Source organism: Moschus berezovskii, chromosome 1, assembly GCF_049115385.1.
Source record: "Moschus berezovskii isolate FMDL1 chromosome 1, NW_MosBer_1.0, whole genome shotgun sequence".
NCBI lineage: Eukaryota > Metazoa > Chordata > Mammalia > Artiodactyla > Moschidae > Moschus > Moschus berezovskii.
Window position 1 is genome coordinate 163007967 of NC_142460.1, and position 22507 is coordinate 163030473.

At 41.4% G+C, this 22507-nt stretch overlaps 1 protein-coding gene across 2 annotated transcripts in view; it reads left to right on the plus strand.

The window, feature by feature from the left end:
* The first annotated feature begins 5994 nt into the window (after window positions 1-5994).
* SH3BGR (SH3 domain binding glutamate rich protein) overlaps window positions 5995-22507 on the plus strand; it is a 71256-nt gene continuing 54743 nt past the window's right edge. Inside the window, exons 1-2 of one of the 2 annotated variants that reach the window (XM_055414121.2) lie at window positions 5995-6179; window positions 15586-15771. In XM_055414121.2, coding sequence (XP_055270096.2) covers window positions 6135-6179; window positions 15586-15771 — 231 coding nt within the window. In that variant the 5' untranslated portion in view covers window positions 5995-6134. The remainder of the gene's footprint in view (window positions 6180-15585; window positions 15772-22507) is intronic. The other variant, XM_055414130.2, reaches the window with a different exon arrangement.

Here is a 22507-nt window from a genome sequence, read left to right on the forward strand (position 1 = left end):
AATGAGATGGCTGGATGGCATCACCGACTCTGTGGACATGAGTTTGAGTGAACTCGGGAGTTGGTGATGGACAGGGAGGCCTGGCGTGCTGTGATTCATGGGGTCGCGGAGAGTCGGACATGACTGAGCGAGTGAACTGAACTGAGCTGAAATCCTGGATGATTTCATCTCAAGATCCTTAGCTGGGCTTCCCTGGTGGCTCAGTGGTAAAGAATCCACCTGCCAATGCAGCAGACACGGGTTCCGTTCCTGGTCTACGAAGATCCCACATGGCATGCAGCAGCTGAGCCTGTGCACCATGACTATCGAGCCTGTGCTTTAAAGTCTGGGAACCACAACTACTGAAGCCCACATGCCCTAGAGCTTGTGCTCTGCGACAAGAGGAGTCACCACAGTGAGCAGCCTGTGCACTACAGCTAGAGAGTAGCCCCCAAATACTGCAACTAGAGAAAAGCATGAAGACTCAGCACAGCCATAAATAAATAAATAAATAAAGCTTTTATTAAAAGAAAAGGTCCTTAACCAACTTCATCTGCAAAAACTCTGCTTCCAAATAAGGTCATATCCTGAGGTTTTGGGGAAATACGAAATTTTTTTGGGGGGGGACAATATTCCACCCACTACTTTTGCTATTACCAACCTAGACAGCATATTAAAAAGCAGAGACATTATTTGCCAACAAAGATACGTCTAATCAAAGCTATGGCTTTTCCAGTAGTCATGTATGGATGTGAGAGATTATAAAGAAAGCTGAGTGCTGAAGAATTGATGCTTTTGAATTGTGGTGTTGGAGAAAACTCTTGAGAGTCCCTTGGACTGCAAGGAGATCCAACCAGTCCATCCTAAAGGAGATCAGTCCTGACTATTCATTGGAAGAACTGATGCTGAAGCTGAAACTCTGCTCATTTGGCCAACTGATGTGAAGAACTGACTCATTGGAAAAGACCCTGATGCTGGGAAAGATTGAAGGCAGGAGGAGAAGGGAACGACAGAGGATGAGATGGTTGGATGGCATCACCAACTTGATGGACAATGAGTGTGAGTAAGCTCTGGGAGTTGGTGAAGGACAGGGAAACCTGGTGTTTTGCAGTCCATGGGGTTGCAAAGAGTTGGATATAACTGAGAGACTGAACTGAACTAAACTCTACTGTGACAGTCACCACTGTTATTCTGCATAATAAAATCAGCCTTTACTTTTCATTTTATTTTACCTGTAAAGTTATATAATTAAACTAAGCATAGCATCAGGTATTATTTATTGTAAGATCATCTGAGAAGCTCTGCTAAGTTTGGAGCCAATATGTCATACTTCTATAAATTAAAATTATATGAAATTGTCTTTCACAGTGTACACATCTATCAATCATCATGATTTACACTTTAAATATCTTACAGTTTTATTTGTGAACTGTAACTCAATAAAGCTCGAAAACAGTGAAAATTCTGTTAAAAATTAGGTCAGATCTAAAACTATTGTTATTTGACTTTAACATCAAGAACTACACATCTGAAATAATTAGGCTCTTACATCTTCACTCGATCATGCAACTTATTTATGAAGTGAAACTTCAAAGTCAGAGATTCACTGAGCTTTCTTTTAAGACTCATTTGGAATGTTTGGTATTTGTATTAATTATCTTGAAGCTCATGAGTGTCATTTTAACAAAAGATCTTTCAGTTAGAGTTTTCGAATTTCTGATTTGTACATTTGCATGGTTATAATTAAAAGGATAAGCTTCTAAGGATAATTCATAGTGAAATAAAGGAGCACTACAAATTTGAAGGCAGGAAATCAGCAGTTTTTCTGGTGTGGAATGGATATAAATGGGGTTGAGTTCAATTCCTGGATACACTGTTTACCTTTCCCATCATCTCCCATTCTTTCTTTTTTTCTGCCATGTCTCAAGGTTTCTGGGATCTTAATTCCCTAATTAAGAATTGAACCTGGACCCTTGGCAGTGAAAATAGTGAGTCCTAGCCACTGGACAGTCAGGGAATTCCCCCATCTCTCATTCTAAGTCCTCATCCCTGAGGATGGATAGTAATAGAACCCGAATTTATAGCTGTTGTTCAGATTGCGGGAGTGGTTTGCGCAGAGCCCTTAGATCAGGTCTGGCATGGCAAACTGCTCAAAATTGTTAGCTATTATTTTAAGTAGGAAATTTGTTTATCCCTGTGGCAAGCAGCTCAAGGGGATGTCAAGACTGATGTCAGTTTTACCTTACTGTTACCAAACCAAACTTGGGTTCTCTGGCTTTGTGCACAATAATGTCAGTCTACTGACATGGAGTTGTGAAGGAAAGCACAGGGTTTGTTGTAGGTGCCAAAACAAGGACTGTGGGGAGCTGATGGTAAAAAAAAACAAACCCTGAGCTTCCTGATGGGCTTCAGGGAAGTGTTTTTATGGGTAAAGTGAGGGACAGTGAGGCTGCAGGGTGGGTGATCAGCTTGTGCACAATTATTTGATTGGTTGGTGGTGAGGATACCAGTTACCAGGGTGGTGTTACAGGAGTTAACATCATCAGGCTCCAGTAAGTATGAGGGCCCTGTGCTCATGGACATCATGCAGTTAGCCTCTTCCATTGGTGGGGGCTTTAGTATCTGTAAAACAACTCAGGAATGGCCATGAGATACATTACCCACGTACTTCAAGGAGGAACTAAAGATTCTGTGACTGCCATATGGCGGATTTACTGTTTAAATTGTTACCAGTTCTCTTGGCTCAACTGCTACTTTTCTCACTACATGTTCACATACTTTTAATCAATAATTCTTTTTTAAAAAATAGTTTTACTTTTTTATATATTTTTGGCTGTGTTGCTTCCTAAGGTTTTTACTAATTGCAGTGAGCAGGGGCAACTGCAATGCCTGGGCTTCTCACTGTGGTGGTTTCTCCTGTTTGTAGAGCACAGGCTCTGGGGCGACAGGGCTTCAGTAGCTGTGGCATGTGGGCTCAGTAGTTTTGGCTCTCGGGCCCTAGAGCACAGGCTCAATATCTGTGGCATACAGGCTTAGTTGGTTTGTGGCATATGGGATTTTCCCAGGCCAGGGACTGGACCCATTTTTCCTGCATTGGCAGGCAGATTCTTACCACTGAGTCACCAGGGACGCCCAATTAGTAATTCTTGAGCTGGGCTTTTGTTACTCAGGGAAGGCCTGGGAGACTATAGCTTTTCTACAAAAGAGAGGCAGGCAGAGGATATGGAGGGAGAGGTTTGTTCCAGGAAGCCCCCATAGGGGACCCCATAGACTTAGGTCTTATACACAATGAAAAATAGAGTCATATTTAACCTTTCTAGAATTTGACCCAATTTTATATCTGAAGTTTCTTGCCAGACTTTTACAATTTAATAAGCCAGAGTAAGCTGTGGCTATGCAGAATCAGTATATATACATGATCAGTAAATGTATATTTTCTAGGCACGTGAGCCACACTGTGTATTATGTTTTACAAAGACATTAAGAAATATTCAGAGCTTATTATTTTTAATATTTGGAGCAAAATAATATGCTTATGTGGTGGACTTAGGACTAAGGTGTTGAAAAAATGTTTTATAAGACAAAATAGTATATACTCACTGTAGAATTTTTAAAATCTGTTTATTTATTTTGGTTATGTGACTTGCAGGATCTTAGTTCCCCAAGTAGGGATGGAACTTGTGGCCTCTGCAGTGGGAGTTCAGAGTCCTAACCACTGGACCACCAGGGAATTTTGAAAATACAGAAAAAAAGAAAAGACAAAACGACTTATAATCTTTAGTTAGTGTTAGTTACTCAGTCATGTCCGACTCTTTGCAACACCATGGACTGTAGCCTGCCAGACTCCTCTGTCCATGGAATTCTCTAAGAAAGAATACTGGAGTGGGTTGCCATTCCCTTCTCCAGGGGATCTTCCTGATCCAGGGATTGAACCCTGGTCTCCTGCACTGCAGGCAGACTCTTTACCATCTGAACCACCAGGTACAATGAGTTGGTGGGGTTTAAAACAAAAAGATTGTAACTTAAATTTGGGGAAGCATTAATCATCTTCACCTAATTTGGGGAGTAAACTTTGCATGTTGAGGCTGTAAGTTAAATTATGGTGGGTTCATCTTGACCATTCATTCTGATGTAAATGAACTGAGCTATATTCTGGGCTCAGGGTAGCCTTCTCTTTCAAGGAACTTACCTGAGGGGGAGCGGAGGAGGCCTCTGGACCTCCTGGCTCTGGTGAAGGGGTTGGATTAAAAAACCTGACAGGTTCCTCCCTTCTCTGGGATCCCACAGCCATGTCCCCCATGAGTAGCAAGGGATTGAAAATAAGAGAGTGACTTGGTTATTTCTCATTTTTTTAAAAAAAGAAGAGAACTTTGTTCACATAAATGCCCCATCACTATATTTTCATATTTTGGCCATGCTATAGGGCATGTTGGATCTAACCCTCATTCCCTGCAGTGGGAGTGAACGCAGAGCCTTAACCACTGAACCACCAGGGAAGTCCTAAGACTATTAAGAAGACTAAATAAAGCCTTCCATCTTTGCCCCAAATGCCTTTGATCTTGACTTTGAAACCCATCAGGAGAGTTAGATGGCTACTATCTGGGCTTCTTACTAGAATTTTAATGCTAATGTTTAACAGAATTCAAATTTTCTGTACAAATAAGACACAGAGAGAGAGCCTGTTACAAACAGATCCCCCTTCCCCCAATGGCTCCAAAATAGTGGAGACAACTTGCTTGTTGATGTCACTGGTGCTGACAAGCAGGCCGCCACCTCCCTGCCTGCTCTAGGGTGTCAGTGAAACCTGATACGGGCCTCAACTTGTCAGCTTCTGTTCTTTAGGAGAAACAGGTGGTAAAGGGAGAAAACTGGAGACAGGCTACTCCTAAAGGAATCTATTGTGTGGCAGCTTATTGCGTTTTTTTTTTTTTCAATGAAAAAACCATCATTAGTTTTACTTTTTAACTGTATCCATTGGAATTGTATTGGAAGGTTTCATTAAGGTATTCCTCAGAGTAGACTTGAATGTGGGAAAGATGAGTATTCATAAATGATAATGAACAACGATTAAGTATTAATTAGCAAATACAGGTTTTTGGGACTTCTCTGGCACTACAGTGGTTGAAATACCTCTCTGCTAACGCTGGGAGCACTGGTTCCAGCCCTGGTTGGGGAACCAAGATCACACGTGCCATGCGGTGTGGTCAAAAGATTAAAAAAAACCCAAACATACTTTATACATTAGGTGCCACTGCTGAATGGCTTAATAATAAAAATCACGCACCCTTTAAAAACATTATTTAATAACCAACCGCTACTGATGATCCAGAAGGGATACTCTTTCTTGTTAATGACAAACATACTTTCTTGAGTAAACTTTCATCACTTGTTTCTTCTTTATTTTTTTCACTCAGTGAAATTTATCTGACGCAAAAATATAATAAAGCAAGACCCATGTAATGCGGAATTAAAGTGGAGATTCATTAAAGCGGACTTCAGTTGAAGGTCATTTAATTTTTTAATCTGTCATAAAATTTTAAATTAAGGAAGTCCGTCTTTATTTATTTAAAGTCTTCTGTGGCTGTTCTGACCCTTCCTTGTGAGTTTGCCAAAAGCCCTGTAAACAAAGCCTCCTCTGAGACAGAGGTGGTTATCTGGGCTTCTCCAGCTTCTTCCCTTCTCTCCGCCTCCCGCCGCCCCGGGCCCCGCCTCCCGCCGCCCCGGGCCCCGCCTCCCGCCGCCCCGGGCCCCGCCTCCCGCCGCCCCGGGCCCCGCCTCCCGCCGCCCCGGGCCCCGCCTCCCGCCGCCCCGGGCATCTCCGCGTAGGCCTCTGATTGGTGCAGAGCGCAGCCTTGCCTTTTAGGGACAGTTGTCGGGCTTTTAAAGTGGTAAGGGAAAGGGTGCAGTGGCTGCTTTTATCAACCAATCAACTGTTTTCTTGCCAGATCCCCAAATATTCCCGGGCCAATGGAGGGGAGAGCCCAGGATGCCCGGGAGAGGCCGGGCTTAAGTTGAGCCGAGAGGCAGGCGCTCAGACAGCCCTGGGGCCCCGCCAGCCCCAATCTGGCACTTGTCTGGGTCGCTGTCAGAATCTGTCTAGCTCCGCGTTCCCTCGCAGGGGTGTGTTGGGGGGAGTCCTTATTCCGACTCTCAAAATGGTTATCAAAGTGTTTGTTGCCACATCATCTGGGTCCATAGCGGTAGGTGTCTGATGGAATTCGGGGGCTTTCTTCTCGTCCTCTTTTCTGAAAAACTCAGACTTGGAAGTAGAAGCAGCGGGTATGGCCCAGAGCTGGGCTTACATTTCTTTTTGAGGCGTGTGTAAGTAAGCCTGTGAGCCCTTTGCTCTCTGCCTTGATCTGAATGGTGTAGAAGTGTGTAAAACGCGTGATCTGGGGCAGTTGGGTGTGGAAGGGGATTCGAGGAAGGAGGGTGTGTTGGATGCTAGGACTTTTAATGTGTGATTTGTGTCTGTTGTGTCGCATCTTTGGTAGAATCAGAGGCTTTTTTTGTTTTTAGTGGAATGTTTCTGCCATTCATCCTGTGAGACTTAGACAATTCTAAAATTGCAAGTAAATGACATTTTATGTAACAACATTTTTAGAGTATGATGGGCCAGATTACTAAAATGACCCCTGGCTGTAAAGACTTGTGTGTGTGGTGTAATCCTAAGAAAAGTGTTAAGTTAGCATGTGTAATACTATTATTTGAGGGTAATGATGTCACAGTGAAAAAAAAAAAAACATCTCTGAGGCTACAGATTTAAATGCTCTAGGAATCCAAACAGACCAAAAATAGGTGCTTTATTTAATTTCCTTGGGACAAGGCTGGGAATCATCCAGCCATCTCTCTAAGTCCAGCCTTCATTTTGTGCCTTAAGAAATAGGGGTAAGGGAGGGACTCATTTTATCCTTGGAAATGATTCAGGCTTTGATATTAGACTTGAACCTGCAGTGTCTATCTGGGACTGATATTTGGACCAGCATTTTAGCATCTGGGAGGCTGTGGAGAGAAAACAGTTTTATTAGTCCTGAGAGGTGAAGACCAGCACAGGGGCTGTTTCCTTTTATATCTGATTCCTGGAACTTCTCGGGTTGCAGCTTGGATTTCAGCGGTCCCTCAGCCAGGATGACACCCTAGGCGAGTGACTGACCCAGGGAACAATCCTAACAGCAGCTACTGAATGCCATCCCCCCTCCCCTACCACCCACCTCCAGCCCTGAAAGTTCACACTGTTTCCAGAAAGGACAAGAGGAAAACCTGAAAAAAAGAGCCTGGTCCTTCCTTCTGACACAACTGTTTCATGATCTGCTGAGCATCTTTCATGATGTTCCAATTTTATGAAAAAATTCCAAATGTAAAACTGCAAAGTCTTTTGCTGCTGTTGATGACCTCAGAAACTTTGATCTACAAAAAGCACATTTTTGGATTGCTTAGATTAAAAAAAAATTTTTTTTTTTTTTTAAAGAAAATGGCTTTCATCATGGAAAAATGGCTTTCACTGTGGGCTTCACATAAGCTGTTGACACACTCATTGCTGGAAACTTTTACTGCTAACCTGTCAATCTTCTACATATTCCATAGATCAGGTCTGAGTGACCCTAGACATCCTTAACAAAGACAATGAACAAACAGGTCCTTTCTTAGGATTTTCTGATTTCTTGAAATTTGGGAACAGTAAACATTAACATTAAACAGTAAACAGTAACAGTAAACATTAAATCATGTTTAATTAGCCTGGGAGGTTCTGGAGGGGTACTGTTTATTCCAGGATCTTGAAAATCCAAGTTCATTTTGCTCCTGTAAGCAAATGTTTTGGTGCCACGTGGGGCGATGTGACCTTGAGAAAGTTATTTCACCTTGCTAAGCCTCAATTTCCTTGTCTGTAAAATGAGGAAGAATAGAACTCATCTCATAGCATTGTCACAAGGACTTAGGAAGTAAGTTAAGAGTGAGGGTCAGTAAGGGTCAGTAAGCCAAGAGTGCCTAGCATGGTGTCAAGTGCTTAATAAATATTATCATTATTAGTTAATGCTATAATTATCAGCTATTAATATTATAATTGTTATAGCTATTGGATATTGTTATTAGTTAATGTTAAATGTTAATAATATTATTAGTAATTGTTAATCAATATTATTGTCATTGTTATAATTATTAGTTAATATTAGAAGGTCTTCATCTATGATGATGTTCAAAATAATTATCTCAAGCCACATAAATTGAAGAATTTCTGTCTTATCATATAGAATAAGAACAGATTATTCCTCCAGTGTCTGTGCTAATGATTTTTCCTGGTTGAGGGAATTTCACCGGGAAGTTTCTTTGCAGGACAACCCAGAGCAGCTGCCAGCACTTATCCTGTGTGGATGGTGGTTGGTCTACAAAACTTTTACTCCTTATTTTTTCAGTCTGTATGTTTTAAAAATAGGTTCTTGTCTGTGACATCATCAGAGAACATTATGACTTCTGTTGGATGAATGAAATAAATGAAAAAGGAAAATACTGATTGTAATCTTTTGATGAAGATTACACATGCAGTTGTGTATTACATCTCTGTTTTAACAGTTGATGCCAAACTGTGGTTCCATGTTTTACTACTTTAGAGATAGATGTGGGTGAAGAGACCCTGGGAGCAGGAAAAGGTTGTGTCTTCGTGTCTAACCATCCCCTCATCCTGAAGGCCATTGCTGCAAGGGTCTGAAGACAAAGGGAGAGAGATCAGTCCTCCCTGTTTTCAAGATGCACAGCCCCTGAGCCACCATCATTAAGGACAGACTAACGGTGGCTCCTGGATTTCTTAGTCCTTTTTCCAGTCTTGGGCTTTCCTGGTGGCTCAGATAGTAAAGAATCTGCCCACAATGCAGGAGACCCAGATTCTCTCCCTGGGTCAGAAGATCCCCTGGTGAAGGGAATGGCTATCCATTCCAGTATTCTTGCCTATAGAATTTCATGGACAGAGGAGCCTGGTGGGCTACAGCCCACGGGGTTGCAAAAGAGTCAGACACAGTTGAGTGACTAACCTTATCACTTCATAGAGGGAAAAACATAGCTCTTGAATTGATGACTCTGGGTGTGACCCCTGGAAGATTCTTTAATTCACTGCACCTCAGTTTTGTTATCTTAAGATGGGGGATCAGAATTCTTTCCTGGTGTGGCAGTCAGGACGAGACAATGAGGTAACAGTGTGCTGGGTGCCTGACTGTGCAGACAATTCAATTTGCACTCGAATTGTGGTGCAAAATGCTTTTCCATGCATTCCTCAGTTCTCACCAGCCCTGGGAGAAAGGCAGCATTCTATCTATTTTGCAGATAAGGTGATGGACAAGCAGAGCTTCTGCTCAGATAACAACCTTCCCGGCCAGGATGGACTCGCAGGTCACCTGTCACTTAGATGCAACATGCTTTATATTATAGTGCTGTCACCTCTTTTGGAGAGGTTTCTAACTGTACAAGACGATAAGCAGGAGGTGCCAAGCGAGTGACCCAAAGATCACTCTGACGCATTACAGTCACCAACAGTGGCTGGTGACTTCAGGATCCCGAATGACACTTTCTTTTTATTTTTTGATTTAGTTTATTGAGGTATAGTTGATTTACCGTGTTGTGTTAATTTTTGCTGTATAGCAAAGTGATTCAGTTGTATATTCATATACGCTCTTTTTCAGATCCGTTTCCAGTATGATTTATCACAGGATATTGACTATGGCTCTCTGTGCTACATTGTCAGGCCTTGTTTATCCATCCTATATACAATCGTTTGCATTTGTTAATCCCAGATTCCCACTCCATCTCTCCCACATCCTCCTCCCCTTTGGCAACCACAAGACTGTTCTTTTTGAGAATGACACTTTCTTATGAGTCATTTTAACAGGATAGGAAAACAGAGCTTTCTGAGCTTCCACTGAAGTCCCGAAGGCTCCAAGTGACACAGACCCTGAGGACCCCAGATCCTCCACAGGGGCTGCTCAGAAGGATGAGGCAGCCTTGGCCATGGCACCCTGGAGAGGGGAGAAGGGGTGAGGCATGCAGGGAGAAGTGTGTCTGCGGTGAGGACTGTTGGGGGGCTCTGCACCACCCCTCCCCTTGAAGCCATGAAGGGGAGGTCCCCTCTGGGGGCTGATGTTGTGTCCCTGGGGTCAGCTTGGGAGGCCGTGTGGAGAAAAGCTGTACATCAACTGCAAGGAGTGGGGAGTGTGTAGTGGGGTTCCTTGAACAAGGGTCCACGAAGGGGGTGTTGCAGGAGAGTGCACCCGCACTCAAATGGGTATCAGAGTGTGGGCAAAGGCCACGTGCCAGCCAGGTGAAGTCACGTGCTCACCCCTCCCTCTGGATTCATCCTAAGACCTTTCTCCAGCTCCCAGCAGAAGTCAAGTGCTCCAGACAGCTAGGAGAGCAATGCTTTTGACCCATTTTAAGTGATTGGTGTTTGGGAAGCCCAGGATGGCAGATTTTATTTTTCTTCTCTTTTTTTGAATAAGGTGCTGAGAGATAAACTTTAATGCAATATCATGCTCCCAACAGTCAGTCAACTTTCTGTAGATGTAATTGCTTGTCTTGAGAGGGATAATAGTCAACAGATCTTCCCCTCCTGATTTCTCCATTTTTCTTTGACCTTCCAGAAGAGAAAAAATAAGTCAGGTCTTGGGAAAATGTTCTCCATCTATTTAGAAATTGTGGAATAAAATGAAATCTTTTTCCATCCCACCTCAAGTCCTGAGGCATGATTTTTTTTAAGTTCTTCTTTTTTATAATTGACACGTAGTTAATTTACAATGTTGTGTTAGTTTCAAGTGTGTTGTATAGTGATTCAGTTAAGTCCTGAGGTGTGATTAATAGAGATGGGAATCTCGTCTGTGGGGAACTGGACTTCAGCCAGGCTGAAAGTATTTGAGGAGCAAGGAAGAGAGGGGTTTGAACAGAATAAAGAATGTTGCCTTCTTAGTATTTAACTAAAAGCAAATCTACCTGAAATGAAGACATCTCTACTCTTTGAAACAGCAAAGTTATCTCCGAAAATAACTAAAGGAGTAAGTAATTTATAAAGTGACATAAGAAATTATGAACAGGTTGGAGAGTATGTAGAGAAAACATGATTAATTAAAGTAGTAATTTAGTCCAACAACCTGTCATCATGTCTGGTGGGATTTTCTGATATTCAGAAACTCCACTGTGAGGCCCGGGAATATGGAGTCCAGTTTCCACTAGAAGGACCAGGAGGTCTGGGCTTCTCCTAGTGTAGCCTTGGGGAAGCTCACCCTGGTGGGGAGGTAAGCAGTCTGTCCATTGGTTCTGAGAGATGTGACAGTCAGGAAATTTGCCCAAGTGCTTATGCCAGATTCTTAAGGGACCTTCCATCATTCTATTCCTTTCTGTATGACTTCTGTTTTTATTTTTTGTCTACGCTTGCCCCAAGCTGAAATAGATCCCTTGCCCTGAGTCTTATGGATTAAATGTTGTATTGTAGCTAAGAGCAGCCTTTAATTTATTGACCTAATGGTTTTAGTTGCTTTATCTTTGTTATGTTGATGGTACAAATGTTAATTAAGAAAATGTATGATTATCATTTATATATGGGTATATGTAATTTATATCGAAAAATTTATATATAATTTATATTTAGGTAAGTATTAGATGCTCAGTCATGTCCAGCTCTTTGTGACTCCATGGACTGTAGCCTGCCAGGCTCCTCTGCCCTTGGGATTCTCTGGGCAAGAATACTAGAGTGGGTCGCCATTTCCCTCTCCAGGGGACCTTCCTGACCTAGGGATGGAACCCAGGTCTCCTGCATTGCAGGCAGATTATTTACCATCTAAGCCACTAGGGAAGCCCATAATTTATATTCACTGTACATTAATTAACGGAGAAGGCAATGGCAAGCCACTCCAGTACTCTTGCCTAGAAAATCCCATGGATGGAGGAACCTGGTAGGCTGCAGTCCATGGGGTCGCTAAGGGTCGGCGACTGAGCGATTTCACTTTCACTTTTCACTTTCACACATTGGAAAAGGAAATGGCACCCCACTCCAGTGTTCTTGCCTGGAGAATCCCAGGGACGGGGGAGCCTAGTGGGCTTCCGTCTATGGGGTCACACAGAGTCGGACACGACTGAAGTGACTTAGCAGCAGCAGCAGCAGCAGTACATTAATTAAAATTATAAAACAGTAATTTATATTAATTAAATATTAAGCAGTAACATTATACTTATAATTAATATGCTATATCTATATGTACATGCAAGAATACTGGAATGGGTTGCCTATTCCTTCTCCAGAGGATCTTCCTGACCCAGAGATCGAATCCGCATTTACTGCGTTCCATGCAGATTCTTTACCGATGAGCTGTTGGGGAAGCCCTGGTCACTGCTTTATTTTTAAAGGTTTTTGCAATATGTTACCTAAGTGCCTTCCAAATATGTTTTACCAACATAGATTAGTTCCAGTGACATAGGAGAGTTCCATGAATGGCATTCGTGCAATATGTACAGGTGTGTAAGTGACTGATTGGATTTTTTTTTTTTTTTTACCTTCTAGGATGGGTTATTTTTTCTTAAGTCTTGAATATTCTGTGTAAGATCTTGTTCAACCTGTTAAGCCTATTAGTGATTCTATACAGATAAATTAATAGTCATCATGTATCCATGCTTGTTTGAACAGAATGCTCAAGCATCCAAAATATGAGTAGCCAGTCTTGCAGCATTCATGAGTGACTCACTTGTTTGTTTGAAATGCAAATTGATGGGAAGAGGCAAGTCAAAAGACTATGAGTCTTTAAAGGAACCATAATATAGTATGAAGACTAATGAACTATCCCCAACCCCAATCCTGGCGAATAAAGTATAGCACATCAAATCATGTTATATTGTCATAAAATTCCAAACAATTACAAATGATATAACCATCAGTTAAAAATAACGGTTTCCCAAGAACCAGGATCACATCTCAGTATCTTAATTCATCTCTGATAAGAAATATTGAAAGAGTACTACTGTAGTCTCAAATTGAATTTTTCTCATGGATTACAACTAAGCTATACTTGTAATATTACTTCATGATAATTCAGAAAACTTTAGGACAGAAAAAATTATGAAAGTTATGGTAGTTCTGGTTTTGTCATTGTTCAAAAAGCTACTTTCATTTAATGTAAAGGACCATAATTTATTCTAAGATCATTTTTTTGAAAAACAGTTTTATTTAAGCAATAAATTTGTTTTCTCTTTGAAATTATTCAAGACTCATTTTCTTACTTAGATTTAATTTTTTCTCCATGAAGCTTAGGGACATTCTAGAAACTTCAGATTTCTAGCCAGAAAATCAAGGCATAGTTTCATAAGATCAGTCCTGATATATCTTATCTCTTTACTGCAGTTGATAATGGAGAAGGCAATGGCAAGCCACTCCAGTACTCTCGCCTAGAAAATCCCATGGGTGGAGGAGCCTGGTAGGCTGCAGTCCGTGGGGTCGCTAAGGGTCGGACACGACTGAGCGACTTCACTTTCACTTTTCACTTTCACACATTGGAGAAGGAAATGGCAACCCACTCCAGTATTCTTGCCTGGAGAATCCCAGGGACGGGGGAGCCTGGTGGGCTTCCATCTATGGGGTAACACAGAGTCGGACACGACTGAAGTGACTTAGCAGCAGCATATGTAATCAAGTCACCACCCAAACCAAATTACATACGGTTTGTTTTTGGTGGTGATTTGATTCTAGGGCATAAGCATCCATGTGTGTCTTTCTTTACCTTACCTTAGGAAAGAACCTCTACACAAAAGTCATTGATATAATCAATCATTTTGGCAAAAATGAATAAAATAAGAATTTTGGGGAGGTGTATAAATCTCTGAAAGCTCAGTTGGTAAAGAATCCGCCTGCAGTGTGGGAGACCCTGGTTCAATTCCTGGGTCGGGAAGATCTACTGGCGAAGGGATAGGCTACCCATTACAGTATTCTTGGGCTTCCCTGGTGGCTCAGCTGGTAAAGAATCCGCCTGCAAAGTGGGAGACCTGGGTTCGCTCCCTGGGTTGGAAAGATCCCCTGGAGAAGGGAAAGACTACCTATTCCAGTATTCTGGCCTGGAGAATTCCATGGACTATATAGTCCATGGGCTTGCAAAAAGTCGGACAAGACTGAGTGACTTCCAGTGATTTTATAAATCGATAAAGATATATATTGAATGAATTGGGTTTAAACAAAAGAGGATTTGAATCTAGATGTTGGGTTTAGGATTGGCATGTACCTTTTCAGGGTTTGGAATCCTCAGAATCTAGTCCTTCTGCTGATAAACGAGTTACATGAAAATGACAAGGGGACTCATATCCTAGAAAACATTCTTAATGACTAGTTTCGTTGTGAGGCAATATTCCATTCAAAGGACTTAAAATTAAGATATTGGATATTTTTACATCAAATAAGATACTAATTTAAACTTTCAGTTTTAAGAAAGGACCATATTGTGCCTCTTTATCATCTGTACAAATGAGTACATTTTTTTTTTTAACCCAAATAGCATCTTATGAATCTATTCATGTGAAGAGCTTGGCACCATGTCTTGTGCAGAGTAGGGAATCAATAAATGAGTATTGATTTGTTTATGCTATTGATCATTCTGAAGTTTTTCCCAGAGTTCTTACAATGTGGTCCACAGTCTGCTGTAAGTTGTTTACCAGCGTTTATAAAAAAGACTGGTGGTCCAGTGGGTAAGACTTCATGCTTCCAATGCAGCAGGTGCAGGTTTGATCCCTGGTCAGGGAACTAAGATCCTACATGCTCTCGGTCAAAAAAAAATTAAAAAAAAAGGCATCATGCATTCTGAGACTGAATTCCTTGACTGAAGAGAGAAAAATTCTGACTGAAGAGAGAAAATTGTAATTGTTTCTGGGGAAGGGGTGCTAAGATTTCAAGATGGCCACATTCACAAAGAAATGACATTGGTAGCATACTGTCCTTACTTGTGAACCACGCGTAGAGAAAAGGGCACCTGGGTTTTCTCTTAGGTGTGGCTGCACTTTGATTTTCCTTAAAGAGTTGGATGTGAGTAGAGAACAGTCATTTTACTGCATTACTCTTTCAGGTGCCAGGAGAAATACCCACCAGCTTCTTTAGTTTTTTCCTGCTCTTCCTGTTCCAATAATCTCCATGTGGACCTTTCAGTTTCCTGTGTTATTTCTAAAGCTACTTTTATTCAGCGTGACTCATGTTCCCATTTTCATAACTGTGAATAGTGCCTTTTAGTGTGGGTGTACTTGGTATTTGAGTTTCATAGTAAATTGTGTTTTTTTTCTTCTATCATCTTGTTCTTTGTAACCAACCCCTATTTTGGCTTTAAAACTTAGTAGAGAATTAAAAATATTTTGAAGACCTCAAATAAAATGATAATGATAGTATCTCTATTCCTATTCGGTTTACTATATCATGATTTAAACATTGATGAGATTAAAATTTCAGAATTTAAATGATTGCTCTGTTGATCCTATGGAATTAAGAAGTGTGATTTTATGATTTTTCTTGTTTGAATACTTAGCAAAGTTATTTGTAGTGTATGGTATAGTTGGAGAAAGGGTTTTTACAAAACAGTCTAACAGTAATCTTTTTCTTCTCATGACTAGATTAGGAAGAAACAGCAAGAAGTTGTGGGCTTTTTGGAAGCTAATAAAATCGATTTTAAGGAGTTCGATATTGCTGGAGATGAAGACAACAGAAAGTGGATGAGAGAAAATGTTCCTGGAGAGAAGAAACCTCAGAATGGGATTCCGCTGCCTCCTCAGATCTTTAATGAGGAGCAGTATTGTGGGGTGAGATTTAGTTTCTCTGAAAATTCTTCTGCATGTGTGTTTATCAGAAATTGTTTAAAGTAGATAAGCTTTGAGGTAGTGTTTACATTTGTTGACATTTTTCAGCTTGTGATCTATTTCTACCATTTGATACCTGGATGGTTAGATCCATGGTGAAGAATAAATAGTTAAGATTTAAAAAATGATAGAAACAATAAAATGATGATTCAGAAGTTCTTGGGATTCCTTTAGGTTTTTAATTTTATTTTGAAGAGAGGAGGCCACTTGGTCAGGTGAAATAAGCGTTTAGTTGAAAAGACGTTCTGTTCAACCTGGTAGAGTACACATACCTGCATCCACTGGGTACACTTTCACCTTTGTAAAGAATGATTTGCAGAAGTAAAGTTTTATGTGAAAGTGAAAGCGTTAGTTCCTCAGTCAGATTCAACTCTTGTGATCCTATGGCCCGTAGCCTGCCAGGCTCCTTTGTCTATGGAATTCTCCAGGCAAGATTACTGGAGTGGGTTTCCATTTCCTTCTCCAGGGGGTCTTCCCAACCTAAGATCGAGCCTGGGTCTCCTGCATTGCAGGCAGAAAGTTTTGTGTAAATGCATCTAAATGGCTAAAAAACTGTTCTGGACACCCTTCCTCCTTGTGAGGACACAAGAAGATGGCCATTTATGAACCAGAGATGGGGTCCTCACCAGACACTGAATCTGCTGGCACCTTCATCTTGGACTTCCAGCCTCCAGATCTGTGAGAAATAAATGTCTGTTGTTCGTAAACCACCAAAACCAAAACCAAACCAACAAAAACTCTTCTGGGCATTTATTATAACAGCAATTTTATTTTATACATTTAGTCATTCATTTTACCACAAAATCACTTTTTCCTCAGGGTTTATAGATTCTGCTTAGTGAATCGAATTGTTGAAAAGAAACATTTAAAACCTCAAAGGATTTTGGATCATGAGAACCAGAGTTAGCTTTGGGGGGTCATCTAAGTCTTCCAGGCTATTTTTCAGACTTGGCCATCATGCTTCTGGAAGGCAGAGGGAACTAATTACCCAGAGCCATGCTGTTTCTGGAGGTTGGATCCTGGTATAGGATTTTTTCACTCACTTCTTCTTTTTTATAAAAATTTAATTGCTGGGAAAGGTTGGGGGCGGGAGGAGAAGGGGACGACAGAGAATGAGATGGCTGGATGGCATCACCGACTCTGTGGACATGAGTTTGAGTGTACTCCGGGAGTTGGTGTTGGACAGGGAGGCCTGGCGTGCTGTGATTCATGGGGTCGCGGAGAGTCGGACACGACTGAGCAACTGAACTGAACTGAACTGAACTGAATTATTTATTAAAAAATTATAAGCAATTTTAATTATTTTTGGCTTCACCACATGGCGTGTGGGATCGTAATTCTTCAACCAGGAATCAAACCTTTGCCCTTTGCCTTGGAAGCATGGAGTCTTAACCACTAGACTGCCAGGGAAGTCACCACTTTTCTCCTTGCTGTAGAAAACTGCTGGTCCTTTAGCTCAACTTCTCTTTGTTATTATATTTCTCACCTAAAGCAAGTGTCATCAAACTACAGCCCGAGTGCCAAGGCCTGCAGCTATCTGTTTTGGTGAAATTTTATTGGACATGCCTGCACTAATTCACCACCTAGTGCCTATGGCTAATTTTGCATGACGGCAGAGCTGAGCAGTTGCAACAGAGACCATCTGACCCGCAAAGCCAGAAACATTGAGATTTACTATCTTTTCTGGTGGTTCAGATAGTAAAGAATCTGCCTGTAAAGTAGGAGATCCAGGTTTGATCCCTGAGTCAGGAAGGTCCCCTGAAGAAGGAACTGGCAACCTACTACAGTATTCTTGCCTGGAGAATCCCATGGACAGAGGAGCCTGGCAGGCTATAGTCCATGTGGTCTCAGATTCAGACATGACTGAGTGACTAGATGACATGACATGACATTTACAGAAAAGCTTTCAGACCTTTCATTTGAAGCATGAATTGTTCTGCTGTTGGGGGTTTATATTACTTTCTTAGGGCTGATATAACAAAATACCACAAACCTGGTGATTCTTATAGACTGTATGTTTGTGTAAATTCGTATGTTGAAGTTCTAAGGCCCAGGGTGATGGTATTTGAAGAAGGAATCTTTGGGAGGTGATTAGGATCAGATGAAGTCCTGTGGGTGGGGCCTTCATGGTGAGATTAGTTCCCTTATGGGAGGAGGAAGAGAAAGAAACCCCTTTCTCTTCACCCTGTGATCACACAGCCAGAGGCAACCGTGTATGAGCCAGGAAGAGAGCAGCACTCAATGATGCTTCACCCAGAACACATTTCTGTTAGTAAGCCACCCAGCGTATGGTATTTTGTTATGGCATCCCTAGCTGATGGTTATAGTGCTTTAAAACAACAAAAATTTATTCTTTCACAGTTCTGGAGGCCAGAAGTTTTAAATCAAGGTGTCAGTAGTGTTGCTTTGTGCTGCAGACTCTAAGCAAAAATCTGTTTGATGCGTCTCTCCTGGCTTCTGGTGGCCACCAGCTATCTCTGACATTCCTCCACTTGTTGACACATCATGTCCATCTCTGCCTCCATCTTTACATGGCCTTCTTCTTGGGGTCTCTCTGTGTCTTCACATGGCTTTCATATAAGGACAGAGGTCATTGGAATAGGGTCCACCCTTGTCCAGCATGGCCTCATCATAAGTAACTACATCTGTGAAAGAAAAAAGAGAAAGTGTTAGTTGCTAAGTCATGTCTGACTCTTTTCAACCCCAGGGATTATGGCCCACCAGGTTCCTCTGTCCATGGGATTCTCCAGGCAAGAATATGGAGTGGGTAGTCATTCCCTTCTCCATGGGATCTTCCTGACCCAGGGATTGAACCCAGGTCTCCTGCATTGCAGGTGGCTTCTTTACCATCTGAGCCACCAGGAAAGCCAATATCCCAATTTCCAAATTAGGTCATTTTCTGAGATTCTGGCTGGACATGGCTTTTGAGGGGGAAGTACAGGCTGTGTGAATTTACATGGCTGTGTTAGGCTTCTTCAGAGGCTTAACTTAAAGTCCTGTGGATGTAAGAGTGTTTTCAAACAGGTTTAAGGTGTTGAGCAGTTATTTAGTGGAACTTATGGCCAGTCCCTTGGACTGCAATGAGATCAAACCAGTCAATCCTAAAAGAAATTAACCCTAAATATTCACTGGAAAGACTGATGCTGAAGCTGAAGCTCCAATACTTTGGCCACCTGATGCAAAGAGCTGACAAATATGGAAAAGACTCTGATGCTGGGAGAGACTGAAGGCAATAGGAGTAGGGGGTGGCAGAGGATGAGAGGTTAGATAGCACCACTGACTCTGTGGGCATGAATTTGTGCAAACTCCAGGAGATAGTGGAGGATAGGGGAGCCTGGTGTGCTGCAGTGCATGTGGTCACAAGGAGTTGGACATGATTTGGTGACTAAACAAGGAAAAATGGTCCAGTCAAACTCTCTTGTGATTGAAGCTGGGGCTTCCCAGAGTGAGGAAAGTATTTCCTTGGTACGGGAGAGTCCCTACCCTGTAAACCACACTCCTCTCCCCACACCCTCCAGACTGCTTGGCTTCTGGACATCTCTACAACCTGACCTGAATTTCTAAGAATTGTGGCTCTTATTAGATAAGGAAAGGGATAAAAAGGCTTCTTGGGGCGGGGGACAATGGTGATGGTCAAGTTTTATTTTTTAGAAATTAAAAATTTCTTTATTTGTCTGCACTGGGTCTTAGTTGCAGCATGGGGATCTTTGTTGAGGCATGAGGGATCTTTCGTTGTGGCACACGGGCTCTCTAGTTGTGGTGTGAGGGCTCAGGAGTTGAAGTGTGTGGGCTCAGTTACCTCGTGGCATGTGGGATCTTAATTCCCCAACCAGGGGTCCAACCCACAGTCCCTGCATTGCAAGGTGGATTCTTAACTACTGGGCCACCAGAAAAATCTGTAGAAAATTTTTTTAATAATTGAAAAATGAGTCTGTGTGCACACAGAAAAATTAAAATGGTTCCAGAGTTGTCCACAGTGGAGATGATTCTTCCTCCCATTTTAGACCCCTCTAGTTCCTTTTTCTGAGGTGGGCCGGCTTTATGAGCCCACCACCTGGGAAGTTACACCTGGCCCCACTCAAGAGAGCACTCTGCTTGTTTTAACATCATCATCTCATAATGATTTTTGAAAAAGGGTTGCCTTGTTTTTATCACTTTATTTGCACTGGGCCCTGCAAATTATATAGTCGTCCTGCTTTGACCCACCAATGTTGGCAATTTCTTGTTTGGCCTTCCACGAATTTTGTATGTGTATTAACCATTGTTAATCACTTAAAAAAATGGGAATAAACTCTATACACTTTGTTCTTTTCACTTAATAACTGTATCTCAGAGGTTATTGCAGAGCTGCACATATTCTTTTTAAAAAGCTTTTTAAAATTTTATATTGGAGTATATAGTGTGTTAGTTGCTCAGTTATGCGCGACTCTTTGCGACCTCATGGCCTGTAGCCTGCCAGGCTCCTTTGTCCATGGGATTCTCCAGGGAAGAATACTGGAGTGGGTTGCCATTTCCTTCTCCAGGGGATCTTCCTGACCCAGGAATCGAACCCATGTCTTCCGCTTTTCAGGCAGATTTTTTTTTTTTTTAACCACTGAGCCACCATGGAAGCTCAGAAGTGGGATTGGTGGGTCACATATTCTTTATTTCAATGGCTGCAAAACATTCCATGGGATATGACATAATTAATTGGCACAGTTCTCTAACGGGAAACACTCACGTTGTTTTCAGTTTCCCTCTGGCTCAGCCTGCAATGCAGAAGACCTGCATTCGACCCCTGGGTTGGAAAGATCCCCTGGAGAAGGAAAGGGTAACCCACTCCAGTATTCTTTCCTGGAAAATCCCATGGACAGAGGAACCTGGCAGGCTACAGTTCGTGGGGTTGCAAAGAGTCGGACAGGACAGAGCGACTTCACGTCTCTTCTCTGCTACAGACGATGCTGCAGAAGTCTCTTTACAGAACTTTGTGTTCTGTCTGAGTGTATATATAAGATAAATTCCTAGAAAATGTGCTGAGTTACAGCATATACGCATCTCACATTTCAGTAGATATTAAATCTGGACTGTAGTTGCACCAGTTTATATTTGGGTGTGACTGGTTTCCTGTGCCTTTGACAATACTCTATATGCAAACTTAATCAATTTGTTAGATGAAAAATGTGTTCTCACTGCTTTGACTTGGATTTCTGTCTTTGTAGCAGAGGCTGAATATCTTTTCCTCTGTTTATAAGCTTTCTGTATTTTTTCCTATGACTTTCTACTTTTTCTCTTTGGTTCCAGGTAATGTTTATTGGTTTGTGAGAATCTTTACTTATGATGGAAAGTAGCCCTTTCACTACCATAGATGTTGCAAATATTTCCCTATGTTTCTTATTTATCTTTTGACTTTTTGGAGTGTTTTTTTTGGGAATGCAGGGCTTAACATTTATTTTCTGTAGACAGTTTATTAATATATTTTATAGTTCCTGCACTCTGTCTTGTTTAGAAAATCATTCAACACTCTAATATCATTAAAGGAATCATCTCGTTTTCTTCTAGTACTTTTCTAGTGAAAGTAGATTTTTAAATCTCTTACTTTTTCTTATTTTCACTGTCCTTTTCAATTAAGACTAGTTACAGTGGAGACAATACTGAAGTATTTTCTTTCAACCTATGTTTATCCCAGAGTAAAAATTCTGTAGTTATTTTCTGCTATAGAAATAGAATTTCAAAGGCATTTCTTATCTCATTTTACTGTCATCTAGCAATGCTTTCTGTATTAACTGTGGAAGAATAAAAAATTTCCCAACTAAGTAAAAACACTTCTATTTTTAAGAAGTGTTTTCCTATTATAAATATGGCTCTAATGAGATAAGCATACAAATGATTTTCTGTTTAGCTGTTTTGAATTCTTTCTGCATTCAGAGAGGTATTAGTAGTTTTTCTTACTAGCAGCTTTGCTAAACTTGCTTTTCTGCAGTCTGTGGATATTCCCAACAAAAGGGCATTAATGAGGCAGAGGACTTTGTTTTCAGAAAGTAGGTAAAATGACTATTTGTATTGCAGATTCCAATTTTAAAAAGTGACTCAAAGTTCTGAAGGACATGTCAGGTTTAAAATGGCATTGTTAGGGTGCTTAGTCGTCTCTGACTCTTTGCATGCAACCCCATGGATGCAGCACGCCAAGCTTCCCTGTCCTTCACTGTCTCCTGGAATTTGCTCAAACTCATGTCCATTGTGTCAAGGATACCAGCATAAATCTACTCAATATTCTGTAATAGCCTAGATGAGAAAAGAATCTGAAAAAGAATGGATATATGTTTATGTATAACTGAATCCCTTTGCTATGCACCTAAAACTAACACAGCATTGTGAACCAAATATCCTCCAATATAAAATGAAAATTAAAAAAATAAAGTAATAAACCTGCTTTAAAAAAATAAAATGGCATAAATCTGGATGATTAACATATCTTTCCACATGATAGAAATGTGGACCATCAGAATAAGGCTATCATTTAAGTTGATTCAATGGCTTCTGTGAATTCTCAAATGATGATGGCAGCAGCTGGAAGGGACCTCAAGGGCAAGCAGTGGCTTTCTCTGCACCACGTCAGTGCAAGGGCTGGTGTCATGGGTGGTTCTGTGTACCACTGTGTCCCTGCCAGCCTGAACTCCTGCTGCTCTGGGCAGAACAGATG